General features: G+C 38.8%; 1 protein-coding gene across 3 annotated transcripts in view; it reads left to right on the forward strand.

Annotated features, from left to right (window-relative positions):
* tpp2 (tripeptidyl peptidase 2) overlaps positions 1–17,448 on the forward strand; it is a 119,137-nt gene that overhangs the window by 51,274 nt on the left and 50,415 nt on the right. For all 3 annotated transcript variants that reach the window (XR_012098684.1, XM_073043222.1, XM_073043223.1), the window contains exons 13-19: positions 1,151–1,322; positions 5,545–5,702; positions 7,098–7,174; positions 9,102–9,208; positions 13,540–13,694; positions 13,796–13,912; positions 16,325–16,425. Coding sequence is in view for 2 of the 3 variants with exons in the window: in XM_073043222.1 (XP_072899323.1) it covers positions 1,151–1,322; positions 5,545–5,702; positions 7,098–7,174; positions 9,102–9,208; positions 13,540–13,694; positions 13,796–13,912; positions 16,325–16,425 (887 nt within the window). In the remaining variant the exon portion in view is untranslated. The remainder of the gene's footprint in view (positions 1–1,150; positions 1,323–5,544; positions 5,703–7,097; positions 7,175–9,101; positions 9,209–13,539; positions 13,695–13,795; positions 13,913–16,324; positions 16,426–17,448) is intronic.

Raw genomic sequence — 17,448 nt, forward strand, 5'->3', positions numbered from 1 at the left:
ACAATAGCAATACCTATGTCAGCTGCTGTTTATTGATTACAGCTCACTATTGAACACAATCTTGCCCTCAGTTCTAATCAACAAGCTCCAAAACCTGGGCCTCGGTACCTCCTCCTACAACTGGATCCTTGACTTCATCAGGAGGTGTGTGGATCGGAAATAACTTTCCCTTCTCGCTAACACTCAGCACTAGCACACCTCAAGGATACGTGCTTGGCCCACTGTTCTACTCTCTCTGTGTGGCTAGGCACAACTCAAACACAGTATATAAATTGCCAGTGACACAGCTATTGCTGGCAGAATTTCAGATGGAGACGAGGAGGTGTACGGGAGTGAGATAGATCAGCTGGTTGAGTGGTGTCGCAACAGCAACCTTGCAGTCAACGTCAGTAATACCAAGGAATTAATTATGGACTACAGGAGGAAGAAGTCAAGGGAATGTGCAGCAGTGCTCATCAGGAAACCAGAGAGAAAAGGGTGAGCAGTTTCAATTTCCTGGCTGTCAACATCTCTAAGGATCTGTCCTGGGTTGAACATACTGATGCAGCTACAAATAAGACACGACAGTGGCTATATTTCATTCGGAGTTCAAGAAGACTTGGTATGTAACTTAAGACACTTGCAAATTTCTACTGATGCACTGCGGAGGGTGTTCTAACTGGTTACATCACTGTCTGGTATGGAGGAGCCAATGCACAGGATCGGAAAAGGCTGCAGCAAGTTGTAAACCAAGCTAGTTCCATCTGGGCACTCACCTCATTAGCATCAACGACAATTCAAAAGATGGTGCCTTTAAAAGGTAGCAATCATCATTACTGACCTCCATTCCCCAGGAAGTGGCCTCTTCAAATTGCAGGACACTGAAGCCACACACTCAACTTTTCAAGAACAGCTTCTTCCCCTCCACCATCAGATTTCTAAATAGACATTGAACCTATTTTCACATGTTCTTTGTCTTTTTATGCTACTTATTTTGTATATGTTTTTTATAGTAATTTATAGTTTTTTAATATTATTATCTTTTACAATGCACTGCTGCCAAAAATGACAAATTTCACAACGTATGTCAGTGATATTAAGTCTGATTGTGATAATACTTTTATACGTTTTCAAATTTGACATATGAAATTTATTTCTGCTTTCTTAATAGGTTGATAAAGCGTATGATTACCTTATACAAAACTCATCCATGACCAGAAGTAATTTGGGTTTTAATGTTGTTGTTGGCAATCAACGGGGCATTTATCTCCGTGATCCACACCACGTAGCTTCACCTTCAGACCATGCAATATCAATAGAACCGGTCTTCCCAGAACATGCAGGTGAGAACAGATTGCTGATCACATGTTATTTCTAGTCAGTGTATTACATTCGTAGAGCATTAAGCTTAATAGTTGAAATTCTGCAAAGCATCAATATTGTGAAACAGAACATGAATTTAGTTCCACTAGGCACTTTAAACTGCCTTACAGCCAATGATATTATACTGCCGTTGTTGGAAAGTAAGATAGATCATTGCAACTGGTGTTCTGTCCCCATGTGATTTCTAAATTTTCTTTCATGTTTGTGATAGTTGATCAATAAAATGTTGGTTGGGACACTGAATGGAATTTCCCTACTCTTTGAGGATGCCTTGCATCCAACTGTGAAGGCAACAGGTCCTCCAATACAATTGTGGTAGTCATTTCTTGACTATCAGTAAACCTGTTGATCAATTTTTTAAGTTGATTGTAAATTCCTAACTACCTTTCTTGTCAGGTGTTGATGATAATGTTTCTCATTGCTGCTTTAGACTGATACTGGGCAGCTGAGACTGTATATTTGTGTACGTGTGTTTATTTTTGTAACATACTTTCACATCCACCTTTGTCTTTTCATTTTAAGGATTAACTTATTTACAAAGCTTGGTCTGTTATTCAACCAGCTCACAAGCAATAATTCTTCTCCCTATTTTTTTTTGCTTCTTTATAACAAGTGTTTAGTTTTTGACACAGTCTTAATTAATCAACTGTGGTAATGCATTAAACAACCTTACAGATCTCTGATGGACAGCACGTTGTTATTGCAGGTAATGTTCCTGTTTCACACTTAAGACAAACTGGATTGGTTATGACTTGTGTTATCTGTAACAAGTTTGTATTAACTGATAGCACAATGGTCTTCTTGGCCTCTGCCCTGTCATCATTCAACATATCTATCTCATCCACAAAGTATCATTTTTATATTTGTTGAGCATAATTTTACTTCCCAAAATAGGTGATTTCTGCGAATCATCTTGCCTTCTAGATAAATTAACATATTTTCCTTTTCATATATATCAAACTGATTAGTTTGGAAAAGATCTGGTTACCTTTGTCTTTTTCGAAGATGAGTGATCATTTTTCAATGCTGGAGTACCTCATTGCTTGAGCTCAGTGGATCAATAAGACAGCTTGCCATCTTGTGCATAAACTATGTAAATAGAGCCTTGAAATATTGTTACAGCTGTTTCCTCCTCTTCCTAATTCCCCTGAATTCTTTTTTGGCTTCTTTATAATCCTCAAGTGTTCTGTTTGATTCTACTTTCCTAAGCTTAAAATATTTTTCCATTTTCTTTGTGTCTAAATTTATCATTTCTCTTCACATCCAAGGTTCTTTTTCTCTTGTCATCCTTGTTTTTCCTTCTGACTGGAACATAACTTCCTGCACTCTGTGCTGTTGGTCTTTAAAAACACTCCACATGTCAGCTGTGGACTTGCCCAATTAACTCTCCCTAGTTCTTGCCTAATGCTCTGCTACACTCCAAAGAGGTCCATATTTATCCTTATCTATAGCTATTTTAAAAGTAAATGAATTGTGGTCACTGTTTTCTAACTGCTCACCCACTGAAAGGTCAGTCACCTGGCCAAGCTCATTACCCAACAATTGATCCAGTACAGCTCCTCCCTTTCTTGGACTATCCTGGACGCACCTAACAAATTCTGCTCCATCTCAACGATTTTCACTAAGAAGGTCCTAGTTTATATTAGGGAAGTTGAAGTCCCCCCCCCCCCCCCCAAAATTGTTTTTTTCACCTTTCCTTAATCGGTCTGCATATTTGTTCCTCAATATCCTGGTGGCTACTGGGTGGGTGGGGGGGACTCTGTAGTGCAATCACATCAGAGTGATTGTATCCTTCCTATTTTTGAGTTATACACATTTAGATTCAGTGGACCAGTCCTCCATTATGTCCCCTCTGTGTGCAGCTGTGATAATGTCCCTGATTAATAGTAAAATTTCCCATCTCTTTTACCTCCCTCTATCTTTTCTAGAACATCAGTACCCTGGAACATTAAGCACCCATTCCTGTCCCTCTCTCAACCAAGTCTCTATAATGGACACAGTATTGTAGATCCACGTACTACTGATCCATGCTCGTAAGTTCACTCCTAGCATTAAAACACGCATGCTTCAAAGTATCTGACCTTTTTATCTATTACTTTGCTCCTGCCTATTTTTATTGTCCTTGACATTTACCTTCCCCTCCATCCCTCCATTTTCTGACCTGGTGCTCTGGTTCCCATCTCCTCTACCAAACTAGTTTAGACCTTCCCTACTTGTACTGGAAAACCTCCTGGTTAAGATATTGGTTTCCCTCCAATTCAGGTGCAAATCGTCCCTCTTGTACAGGTCAACCCTGCCCCAGAAACCTGAAGCCCATTCTCCTGCATCAGTTCCTTAGCCATTCATTCATCTGTACTGTTATCCTATTCCTGCCCTGACTATCACGTGGTACCAGAAATAATTCAAAGTTTGCTACCATGTAGGTCCTGCTCTTCAGCCTCTTTGCTTACTCCTTGTACCCACTGTGCAGGGCCTCTTCCCCTTTTCTGTCTATGTCATTGGTGCCATTGTGAACCACAACCTCTGGCTGTTCATCCTCCCCTTCAGAATATATTGCAGCACTCTGAGACATACTGGACCATAACACTTGATGCCTTTCGCAGCCACAGAATCGCTGTCCATCCTCATAACTGTCAAATCTCCTATCACTATTGCCTTGCCTGACTTCACCCTTCATTGCTGAGCCTCAGAGCTGTCCAAAGTGCCAGTGGCCTGGCTACTGCTGTGCTCTGATAGGTGATTCCCTTGACCATTCCCCCCCCCCCTCCGCCCAAGCAGTATCCAAAGGGGTATACTTGTTTCTGGGGGGAGTTGGCCACAGGGGAACCTTGCACTGGCTGCTTAATGCCCTTACTTCCCCTGGTGATCACCCATCTAGTATCTGAGTGACCACCTCAGGTTAAGTGTCATCTATGAGGTTTTCAGCCTCCTGAATGGTTCATGATGATAATTAAAGTTCAAAGTAAATTTATTATCAAAGTACATGTATATCACCAGATACAACCCTGAGTTCATTTTCTTGCGGGCATACTCAAATTCATAATAGAATAATAACCATAGTGGAATCAATGAAAGACCACACCAACTTGGGCTTCAATCAGTGTGCAAAAGACAACAATCTGTAATTTCAAAAATAAAGAAATAATAAATAAGCAATAAATATCAATAACATGAGGAGAAGAAGAGTCCTTAAAAGTGACTCCATAGGTTGTGGCAAGATTTCAATGGTGTGGCAAGTGAAGATATCCCCTTTGGTTCCAGAGACTGATGGTTGAGGGTAATAACCGTTTCTGAACCTGGTAGTGTGAGTCCTGAGGCTCCTGGACCACCTTCCTGATGACAGTAGCGAGAGCTGGACGGTGGGGTCCCTGATGATGGATGCTGTCTTCCTGCAACAATGCTCTGTGCAGATGTGCTCCATGAGCTTTACCCATGATGGATTGGGCCATATCCACTACTTTTTATAGAGTTTTCCATTCTACACCAGGCTGTAATGCAGCCAGTCAATATATTCTCCACCTCACATATATAGAAGTCTGTCAGAGTTTTAGATGTCACGCCGAATCTACGCAAATTCCTAAGGAAGTAGAAATGCTACCATGCTCTCTTCATAATTGCACTTGCATGCTAGGCCCAGGACAGGTCCTCTGAAACAATAACAGGGAAGAATTTAAAGTTGCTGATCCTCTCCTGATTGGCTCATGGACCTCTTGTTTCCGCCTCCTGAAGTCAATAATCAGCTCTTTGGTCTTGCTGATAATTGAGTAAGAGGTTGTTGTTATAACGCCACGCAAGCCAAATTTTGAATCTCCTATATGATTTATCACTACCTTTGATTCGGCCCACAACTATGGTGGTGTCAGCAAACTTGAATACGGTATTGGAGCTGTGCTTAGCCACGCAGTTATAAGTGTAAGGCAAGTAGAGTTAGGGGACTAACCACACAGCCTTGTGGTGCAACTGTGCCGATGGAGATCATGGAGGAGATGTTGTTGCCAATCCAAACTGACAGGATGCAATTACACAAGGAGGTATTGAGGCCAAAGTCTTGAAGCTTATTGATTAGTTTTAAGGCGATGATGGTAGTATATAACTGAGCTGTAGTTGATAAAGTGCATCCTGCTTTTTGTGCATCTTTGCTCTTCTTTGTAAATGTGCTTTACATATCTTTTTTTTTGATAGAAAACTCTGAGCGGATATCTCTGCAACTTCACTTAGCACTAACCTGTAATGCTTCTTGGATTCAATGCCCTAGTCACTTGGAGTTGATGAATCAATGTAGACATATAACTATACGAGTGAATCCCTCTGGCCTTCGAGAAGGGGCGCACTTTACTGAGGTATCCTGTGCAAACTAAATTTCTAATAAATTATATGTGTTTCTTTTGATTATGCAAAAGGAAAACAGATTAATCTTGAAAAGAGCCTTTATTTCTTGTATCATACACAAAATGCTGGAGGAACTCAGCATACCAGGCAGCATCTATGGAAAAGAATAAATAGTTGGCATTTCAGGCCGAGACCTGTGCTGATAAAGGGTCTTGGGCTGAAATGTTGCCTATTTACTCTTTTTCATAGATGCTGTCTGGCCTGCTGAGTTCTTCGAGCATTTTGTGTTTGTTATTTGGATTCCCAGCATCTACAAATTTTTTTGTCTTTATTTCTTGTATGTTTTTCATTCAATTATTTTTCACTTAATTGCCATGTTTAACTGATACTGCTGTGTCGTTCTGTCCCTCTTCACTTGCATTCATTTTCAGTTCACTTCTTGTTACCAGTGTGATTTCACTTCTAATTGATTGTTTTAATATATCATTTGTTGATAAGGTTTATGTCATTGCTTTGATGATTTTTAAAGTTGTTTCAGTCTCCTGGGGTATCTTAACCATGTCACTTTGTGTTTTTGCCAAGTAATCTGTTTTCTGGTGTTAGTCCATTTTTACATTTGTACATGGTTTTCAGTATCATGCACACATGCTGTCTGTTGCAGGCCATTGTTGGGTCTGTTTTTTTTTAAAATATCCGGGGGCCTGAACAATTTAACAAACAGAGTTTTCTGAAATTATTCAAAAGAATGTATCTCTGGTTGAAGGTTGTCATTATTATTGTCTACATCTAAATTTGTCCAAATTTCATTAGGCTGTATTAGATTAAAATTTCTGATGAAATGGTCTCAGTTTATTGTAAAAATCAAATGTCTTGAATTCTAAAAATAAAATTCAGTTTTGCTGATGTAAGTAATTGATTCTTGTATTATCAATTAATTCCCTTCAGACAATAACAGTTAATCACTGCATTGCATTTAGGAGCCTTGGGGAAGGTTAATGCAATACAAAGTATATGAAAGTGATAAGTGTTTTCAAGGTCCAATTATTAACCAATTTTGTGTTGAGGGCCTTCTACAAAAATATGGAATATTTAAGCATTTGTCTTGTCCAAATACTACTGTATTTGTTTATTGTAAAACTCAGATTCCCATTTAAGGAATTAGGTTAATCGTAATAAAGCCCAACATATTTCTGAGTCATTAACAGTAGGATTAGCTTTTAGTTAATTCACTGATTTCTGCATATTTTGTTGGAAAATGTTGCACTGTGTGTGAGAGAGAGTGAGAGAGTCAGTGATATTCTCACTGCGAATTGGAGACTATATTTGTAACATTTTAAGGTACTATATGTAACACTGCATAGTTAGTTTTTCACTAGCAAATATGGTTATTTGTTCATTTATTGCAGGTCAGTGGATATGATACCACAGCCCCTGATGCTGGGCCTTTGTTTAGAGTTCCAATAACAGTTATCGTGCCCTCAAGGTTAGTAAACTTGTTTATCAATTAATTAACTGTTGTTACGGCCCTCATATTATCTTGAATTCATACCCTTCTGATTCAGGCAGAATAATTGATCTGATCTGTAACTTGGAGACAAAATTGACCGAATGTTTGCAAACAGGAATTGAAGAACAAATTACAAGCTGTAACATTCTCATCCTGTCAACTTTCAGCTATGTAAATATAATACTTGCCTTGAATAGACAAGCTGTTTTAATGGCTGTCCACCAAATCACCAGAATACATATACTGTTGTATTGCAATATAGTCTTTCATTCAAATTTATATAGTGGGGAGTTAAAACAAAATATAATTCTCAATAAATAAATGTGTCAGACCTCTGAGGTAGCTCTTGGACCTCGAGCACACTTATTTTTCAGTAGTTAATTTAACCTATTTAATCAAGATTTCATAGTTAACAGTAGCTGAAACCCATAAAATATTAATAGGTCACATTTTCAGAATCTTGCGTTATATTTATATAAATTGTTTTATACAAACTACATTTCATTCATCATACTTTTCAAGTAAAAGCTTTATGTATCCTCCAGAGCTGAAATTTGCAAGATTTATAATTGTCATGTGAATCATCTGAACTGCTTACAACTGAAGTAAATACTGTGAAATCTGTAAATGCTGTAAATTTAGGGGATCTGAAAGATCTTGGTGCAGGTGACCTTATTTTGAAAATAGCAAAGCTGCCATTTCTCTTTCAGGACACTTTTATAGCCTCTGTTGCTTGGTGTTCTAACTCCATGACATCTGACCTGGATCTCATGATAGCTATGAATGCTAACAGATCAACCTTTTTGTTGCATTGTTCTAACAGACTGTAATTCATTCAGCACAAACTTAAGCCTTTTTTCTGGTTGCCTGCATTGTGCCAGGAAGTGCCTGTAAAATGGTGGGCTGTCCATTCCTTTCTACTCCACTGTTGTATCAAGTTCTGACTGCTATCTGTCAGTGTTAAAATTATTTCTGATTGAAGCCTTTTAAAATTGTGTAATCTATAAATTAATTGCTGTTTTCAGTTGCGTTCACTTGACCTCTGTGCCTGACCTTCCCATCAACTCTTTTATCTTCACTGCCTTTCACTGAAATGTTCTTTTCCAAATTAATTTACTGTAGTTGCTCAATTGCACCTGTGTTAACTTGCTCCCAAAAGCTTTGCTTGCATCAAATTATTTCCTACTCCTTGTTTTGTTCCCTTCATTTTATCTTCAGCATCAACAACAAAAGGCCCCACAAATATTTTTGGATCAACATAAACAAAGCACTGAAGGATCTCAGCAGTCAGGTAGCAGGTATAGAGGGAAGTGAATATCAATGATGAATATCGGGCCTTTCATCAGTACTGGAAGAGGAAAAGGCTGAAGCCAGAATAAAAGGGGAGCAGGTGGGGGAGGAGCACCAGCTGGTAGATGCTGGGTGAATCCAGGCACGTGAGGAAAGGCTGGAGAGTGGGACAGAGGGTAAAACAGGAATAACGTGATAGCTGACAGGCAAAAGCTGAAGGAGGAGGAATCTGATAGGGGACACTATACCATGGAATAAAGAGGAGAGGGGCAGAGAGAGGGAAAATGATGGGCTGTTCATGAGGGGAGAGAGGGGAAAACAAAAGGGCAACAGGGACCCGGGGAAAAGGAAAAATGGGGCCGAGCAATCAGAAGGGAGTGGGTCGGAGTTAAAAGTAGCAGGGGTCTTGGTCTGGAGACAGCTAGCGCTGAAATATTTTTGTTAATGTCTCATTCCCTTTTCCAGTAATGACTTCTACTTATACTAGCACCTGTTTTCAATCCCTTATAGTCATACATGCTTTCTCCCTTTTTATTCAGTTCATTTATTCAATCTTAAAGTTCTGCTAAAATTACAAACACTCCCCTGCCTCTTCCTGAATTCTTGGTTGCAGATTACATGAAGCCTCGGGTTATGATCTTGTGTACACAGATGTTCACTTTAAACCTGGCCAGATCAGACGGCACTTTATTGAAGTACCTTGGGGAGCTACTTGGACTGGTAAGGGCAATTTAATTTGAAAAGAGTTAGTGTTTTTTTTAATCCTTCTCAAAAACCAATGGATTCTGTTGTTTGTGCTTTTAAAGTACTTTCCCCAGCTTGTAATTTTGGTGTATGACATGTGCTGACATTTGTATAAATGTTCTTATTTGTTGATGAGAATGGAATAAACTTCTCATGTTTGTCAGTATACTCTCATCATTACATAAGCCAGTTCACCAATATTTTCAGTAAAGCATTACTAGTAAGAATTTGCAATGAAGATTGATCTGTGGGCTTGGTGTTTAGTTCATCTTGTTCAGCTGACCAGGGTTGGTGGTCAAGCCTTAAAAGAAGCTGGTATGGAATACTAGTAAAATAAAATGGACCAAAGATGTATTTTCAATATGACCATGCTGATTATAAATTTAAGTTGCTTTCACCCTTGGCAGGTAGATAATTAAAACAGTTGGGAAGATACTCCAATCTTGTGCAACCCACATCATTTTGTGTGTAAGAATTGTGAAGGGGCGGTGATTGCCATCTTTGTTTAGAAAGCCTCAGTAATATGTACTCAATTTTTTCAGTGGCACTGTGTCATAATTTTAATCTGCAGAATCAGGAGACCAACGATGCCTTGAAAAAGTGTTCAGCCCCACAATTATTTTCACTTTTTACTCTCACTTTCTGAATTTAAAATATATTGAAGTAGGGTTATTTTGAGCTAATCTACAAATAATCCCAATAATAAGCCCTGGATCACTAGTCACATCAAAGGCCTCCTAAACCAGAAGAAGAGGGCCTTTAAAGATGGTGATAGGTTGGAGCTTAAAAGAGTTCAGAAGGAACTCAGAGTACAGATAAGGGGGGCAAAGGAGCAGTATAGGAGGAAGCTAGAACAAAAGCTGCAGAAAAAAAGCATGAAGGAGGTGTGGGATGGGATGAAGATCATCACCGGATGCGGTGCAAAGCGGGGGGCAAACATAAGTGGAGATGTGGAGAAAGCGAACCAGCTGAACAACTTCTTCAATAGGTTCGACAGCACAATCTCATCCTCACCGCAGAACTCCACACCAGGCTTACTTCCCTCACAGGAAAATAGCCACTCGCAGGAGACCTTGCCCACGCCCAGGATTACGGCTGCACAGGTGGAAGGTCAACTGAGGAAGATCTGTACCAGCAAGGCGGCGGGACCGGATGGAGTTTCCCCACGATTACTGAGGGCCTGTGCGACTGAGCTGGGAGAACCACTACAGCGCATCTTCAACATGAGCCTGGAGCAGAGTACCCAGACAGTGGAAAACATCCTGTATTGTCCCGGTACCGAAGAAACCACAACCAAAGGAGTTGAATGACTTCAGACCTGTTGCCTTGACGTCACACGTGATGAAGACCATGGAGCGGCTGATAATACAGAATCTGAGGCCACAAACCAGGCACGCCCGGGATCCTCTTCAGTTTGCGTATAAGGAGAAGGTGGGAGTGGAGGATGCTATCACGTATTTGCTGCACAAATCCCTCTCTCACCTAGATGGGGTCAGTGGTGCTGTGAGGATTACATTCCTGGACTTCTCTAGTGCCTTTAACACCATCCAGCCCAAGATCTTAAGGCACAAACTAACGGAGATGGGAGTAGACTCTCACATGGTGGATTGGATAGTGGACTACTTGACAGAGAGACCTCAGTATGTGCGGTTGGGAGACTGTAGGTCTGACACGGTGGTCAGCAGCACAGGAGCGCCGCAGGGGACCGTGCTCTCTCCGGTCCTGTTCACCCTGTACACATCAGACTTCCAATATAACTCGTCCTGCCATGTGCAGAAGTTCGCTGACGACACGGCCATAGTGGGGTGTGTCAGGAATGGACAGGAGGAGGAGTATAGGAAACTGATACAGGACTTTGTGATATGGTGCAACTCAAACTACCTGCGTCTCAATATCACCAAGACCAAGGAGATGGTGGTGGACTTTAGGAGACCTAGGCCTCATATGGAGCCAGTGATCATTAATGGAGAATGTGTGGAGCAGGTTAAGACCTACAAGTATCTGGGAGTACAGTTAGACGAGAAGCTAGACTGGACTGCCAACACAGATGCCTTGTGCAGGAAGGCACAGAGTCGACTGTACTTCCTTAGAAGGTTGGCGTCATTCAATGTCTGTAGTGAGATGCTGAAGATGTTCTATAGGTCAGTTGTGGAGAGCGCCCGCTTCTTTGTGGTGGCGTGTTGGGGAGGCAGCATTAAGAAGAGGGACGCCTCACGTCTTAATAAGCTGGTAAGGAAGGCGGGCTCTGTCGTGGGCAAAGTACTGGAGAGTATAACATCGGTAGCTGAGCGAAGGGCGCTGAGTAGGCTACGGTCAATTATGGAAAACCCTGAACATCCTCTACATAGCACCATCCAGAGACAGAGAAGCAGTTTCAGCGACAGGTTGCTATCGATGCAATGCTCCTCAGACAGGATGAAGAGGTCAATACTCCCCAATGCCATTAGGCTTTACAATTCAACCGCCAGGAGTAAGATATGTTAAAGTGCGGGGGTTGATTGTATTTAATGTATCTAAGTTAACTACTTAAGAACTTTTTAAAAGCTATTATTAATGCTTTTTGAGAGAGTGATTTAGATGCATATCATATTTTTACTGAGTAATTTATTTAATTAGTTTTGCTAAAACAAGTGTATGGGACATTGGAAAAAATGTTGAATTTCTCCATGGGGATGAATAAAGTATCTATCTATCTATCTATCTAAAACATTGTGCATCGTGTCAAATCAAAAGAAAAAAATTCCAAAACCTGTCAATAATTTAAAAAAAAATCAAAAACCGAAATTGTGAGGCTAAAAAAAGTATTCAACCCCTTTGTAATTACTACGCCAACTTTCCTCAGGTGTAATATACTGTATTATCCAACCAACTCACCCAGTTTGTTATTGTAGAAAATTGGAGGATCACCTATTTTCAATAAGTAAATATCTCCTCTTTCTAAGGTCCAACAGTATGGTAGATTTTCCGCAGACCAAACCAAAATGTAGAAAAAAGAACATTCACAAAAAGTCACGGAAATGAAAGTAGAGAAGCACAAATCTGGGGAAGGGTGAAAGACCATCTCAAAGGCACTCAACATACTTTGGAGCTCAGTGCAGTCCAGTGTGAAAAAGTGGAAAAGCAATATATAAGTGAGGCTACTGTAATGCCAACACTCATTCTGACTGTGCTTCTGAAGTCAGTGACTGCAACTGGTGATGAAGTCCATGGTTCCAAAATCTCTAAGGTCTTGCACAGGAAAGTGCAAGAGTGCCAAGGAAGAACCCCTGGCTATATTTATTTAAAAAAACATATCCTTGCTTGTAAAAACTTTGTAAAGCATCGCTTAGAATATATTGTAAAGATGTTCAGCAGTAGGCACTGGGAATCTGTTCAGGATTGATGGGAAATGAATGCTGCTAAATACAGCGAGGTCCTGGATTAAAAACCTGCTAGCCTCTGCCTGGAAGCATGAACTGGGGAGAAAGTTAGTCTTTCAGCAGGGCAATGACCCAAAGCACACTGCCAGAACAACCATGGAATGGCTTCAAATGAAGAAATTTGATGTCCTTGAGTGCCCAGTCAGAATCCTGACCTTAACCCGATTGAATGTCTCTGGCATGACCTCAAGATTGCTGTCCACTGCTGCTCCCCAAATAACGTGGCACATCTTGAACAACTTTGCAAGGAGAAATGAGTAAATCTTGCACTATCGTGTTGTGCAAAGCTAGTAGAGGCTTATCCAAAAATATTGGCTGTAATAGCTGCGAAAGGTGGTTCAACTAAGTACTGAGGAAAGGGGGATGAGTTGGGAGCTAAGGGCTTAAGAAGACGAAGAAAGGGGGAATTAATACTTTTGAACTACTGATATTTCAGATTTTGAGTTTTTAGTTTTCATGTTTTACAATTTTTACCTGTTTTTTTTGGGGGTTCTACTGTGCAAAAAGAAGCATGTGATTCACAAGTAAAAGATCTCAGTTTAATTGATCAGAATCCCTGATTGTAATATTCATTTATATGAACAAGTGATTGGGGTTGAATACATTTTCAAGGCACTATATGTGATCTCGCAAACCAGCATTGGCATCAGTGTAGGAAAGATTCTGAAGTTTTCATTGTTTTTTAATGCTTCCTCATTACCCATGTCATTCTACTTTTCCAACCAGATTTGGTTATGACCACAGAGGCTGAGTGGTATACCTGCAAGATACTGTACATACGAAAAGCGTCTTTGTCAGTGCTCTCAACGTGCTTTGCCATCATTTCAATAAAGAGTGCAGTGCCATTGCTTATTTCTATTTCTATATTCTTTTAATTTCTTCTTACAGAGGTCACTATTTCTTCACTTTCACCTGATGTATCCTCAAAGTTTGTTCTTCATGCAGTGCAACTGGAAAAACAAAAAGCTTATCGCACTAATGAGTTCTATAAATTCACATCACTTTTAGAGAAAGGATCATGTTGTGAAGCATTTCCAGTTTTGGTGAGCATAAACCTAATAACATAAAAGCATTTCAATAACTTTTGCTTTAAACTCTTGAAAATTAATTTTGAAACTTGACCTCTTTTTTTTACTGTTGTTAGAATGGTAAAACGCTAGAATTTTGCATTGCCCGGTGGTGGGCCAATCTTGGTGACGTCAATATCAACTATACCATTTCCTTCCATGGAATCCTTTGTACTCCCTCCCAACTGCACATTGTAAGTTCTTATTTTTAATTTTACATATGAATATTTCAGTTTTCATTAACTGAACCCAATCCCTAGAGCTAAATTTTAATTAAAATGATATACAGTTTGAGGACAGTTAAAAATTAAGCAATATGTATATTTTAATTACTTACAATGAACAATTTTAAACCCCAATTTTGTACCAAGTACACTAAATTTTATCTTGTGGCATTTGTCTAGTATGTACTTTTCTGATGATATAACGATATTGAACGTTAAGGTGTTATTGGGTTCTAATATTCATTTATGCTGATTTTTAAGTAAGATATTCAAAACAGTTGAACAATTTTCTTAGAGCAAGTCCATATTAGCCATCATGTGTTAACAAATGAAAATGGAAGATTGCAGATGCTGTAAATGGGAAGTAAAAATGAAACAAATATGCAAATACTTTTGGGTTAGTTTACATCTTTGCAAAGTTGCTGTTTGGGATCAATGACTTTTCAACAGAACTGCTCTTATGAAAGTTCATAAACCTGAAAATCAACTTTTTTTCCTGCACAGGTGTTATTGAGTTGCTGAATATTTCCAGCATTCTCGCCTTTTTAACATTTCTGGTTAAAGGCTCTTCATTAGCTCTTCCATGCGTTTCCTCCCAATCTGTTTTTATTCTATTTAGCTTCTGTCATCTTCAGTGTGTCATTGGTAGGATCATCATCTTTTTAAGTGAAGATGTACCAAAAGTAAACATTTAACACCTTTACTGTATCCCCTGCTTACATTATTTTATGACCCCTACATTAACTATTCTTGTACAATTCAAACAACATTATTATTGCACTCCAACTTTTTTTATTTCTGTTTCCACCTGTGAAAACTTGCTACAAAATTACACCAAGTTCCATTACCTTGTAGAAAATCTGAAGTAATGTGCTGAACTATGTACTTTCTTTTCACAAATACAACTCTAGTAATACAGGTTATTGGCGAGATTACTGCATATGGTATAATTTTCTTTAAGGTAGAAATTCAGAGAAGATTTACTAGACTAATAACTGGAATGGATAAGCATCTTGTGAAGAGACTGGATTTAGGCTTGTAACTGGTGGAGTTTAGAAGAGCAAGAGGGAACTTGCTTGAAGTGTACAAGAATCTAGGGGTCTTAACAGAGGATATGAGTACACTGCTTTTCTTGTATGGTAATATAAAACTAAGGGGCACCTTTGCAAAAAAAATATGTTTCTTAAAGGTGGCAGAGATTTTGTTTCTGCAAATCCCAAGTCTTTGGGACTTGATTTCCTGCACCCTTTAAGAAAGAAAGCTTTTGTATAATTTAAGAGGTAGATAGCTCAAGAGGGTGAAAGATTACCTATAAAGGTGGAAAAATGTAGTTGATCTTGCAGTCAGGTCAGTCATCATCATACTTAATGATGGAGTAGGCTTGAGAGGCCAAGTTGATTAAAATTCAAATTTCATGTTTAGAATTAGGTACTGTAATTAAAAAAACAAGTAAAATCAAAAGACGTTTCAGAAGAGTTTTCATGAAATGTTTTGATTTCATGTACAGTGGATTCTAGTTAAGAGGGGCACATTGGGACAAGGACAGTTAAGTAGCTAGTCCAATTAGCTGAAGTTTCATGGAAATAGTTAAAAAGATAAACTACTGTTTAACTGAGCAAAAAATTACATATTTAAATGAAATACAGAACAAATTAATACACTAATAATACTATAGATGGTTATCTGTCGTATCCGACAATGACGGGAAACCTGTGTGGGTGAGTTTTTAAAGTGAAAAGGCTGTTGTACTGGGGCAGTTCCACACTCTCAACCTCAGAAGTACGAGTCCAGTGGTATAAGTACCGGTAGTCATCACAACTTTGCTCTCTGGAGCATTTCAGAACCGTCTTCATTGCCTTTAGATCTCACTGCAGATCTCATCCACCCCGTCTGCTGGAGCTGACTTCACATGCTAGGACAGGCATGTCCTGTCCCAATTAAGCGGCATAATGTACCAAAAAAACAAAGGGAATCCCAGCTATTTTCTCGATTAGTTTTTGTTCTTTAAGAATAATCCCAATTAGTGGCTGCTCTGATTGACAGAAGGCCCAATTAACTGGAATCCACTGTATTTGATTTAAAATGTGATATATTGCAACAATAAAATGTTAGAATTGAAAGAGTGCTTTCATGTAACAGGAGTGATCAAAGAGTACACTAAACTAAAAAAGAGAAAATGTTTAGCACAGTAGTAAGTAATATTTTTATAAATAACCTTGGGCTTATTATTTTACAAATTCCCCCCCCTCCAAAGAGTTAATTAGTTTAATTTAACTAAATTTGAATGATTGTTTGGCTAATCCAAAGAAAGCTAGTTACTTCAGTTTTAAATGTAAGTATACATTTCTCTAAATATTTTGACCTATTGTTTCTACAATGTAGAATGCTTCAGATGGAATTACTCGTTTTGATGTAACATCCACAATGAAATATGAAGAAATTGCTCCCTCTATTAGTCTCAAATGTTGGATTCAATCCTTGAGGTAACTAATGACTCTTGTCAGATTATCATTATTCTCTTCTTGACATTGAGGCTGCATACTTTATTGAGGATAATACTTTCTCTTGTTGATTTGTTTCATGTACGTACTTCCTCAGAATACTCTTCTGGGATCACAGAAATCTATGGAAATGTTGCTGCAAGTTGATTTACTTTAACTGTGTAATTAATCTTTAATGTTGACAAATTGGTAAAGATAATAGTTGAAATGATTAATCTTTCAAAATATGGTGATAAGATTGCTGGAAATTGTCAAAGAAATCCTACTGTGACGTGTTGCTATGTGGGTTGATGTTCCATAAGTAATTGATCACTATAAGGTCGTAAATGATGCTCTCATTTTTGAGTTAAGAGTTATAGTTCTGAGTTCTATAAAACAAACTCAAGCTATTGAGAGTGTTTTTTAGAGTTCAGTGTAATGCTGCAGGAGTGAAATTTTTTCAGAAGTGGATGCCAAGCTCAACTTGTCATTCAAGTGGATTAAAAAAGGACATCTCCTGCCCTTATTCCATGAATTCACCTGGTACATCACATTTATTCCTCAACAAACCAATCTTAAAAAAGATCAGCCTGTATCGTGCAAGAAAATATTGACATTCACTTGTATTAACTCTAAGCTTTTTAAGGATTTCCATAGGAATCTCATACATAGATTGAGTAACTTGCATGAAATCACAAAATTGAAGTCAAACTGCGTGAAAGTGCTAAACTAGGTTGGGCATAACACAGAGAATATTCCCCCTTAATTAGGTAAACACTTCGCCTTTTTTGTTTTTTTTTAAAAAGTAATCTCAATACTTTTTGTTTCTGAATACATTTACTTGTAGAAATTTACATTGTAATTTATTAACAATTCTAGCTAAGCAACTAGATGTGATGGTTAGCATTTACTCCCAATATAAGTCTCTCTGCAAACATCGTGAACTGCAGTTTTTGCTGGGAGAATGACAGTACATGGTTAAGAACTTGTTTGCCAGGAGTTATTGGCCAAAGTAGCCATAATTGG

The sequence above is a fragment of the Hemitrygon akajei genome, chromosome 4 (assembly GCF_048418815.1).
Source record: "Hemitrygon akajei chromosome 4, sHemAka1.3, whole genome shotgun sequence".
Classification (NCBI taxonomy): domain Eukaryota; kingdom Metazoa; phylum Chordata; class Chondrichthyes; order Myliobatiformes; family Dasyatidae; genus Hemitrygon; species Hemitrygon akajei.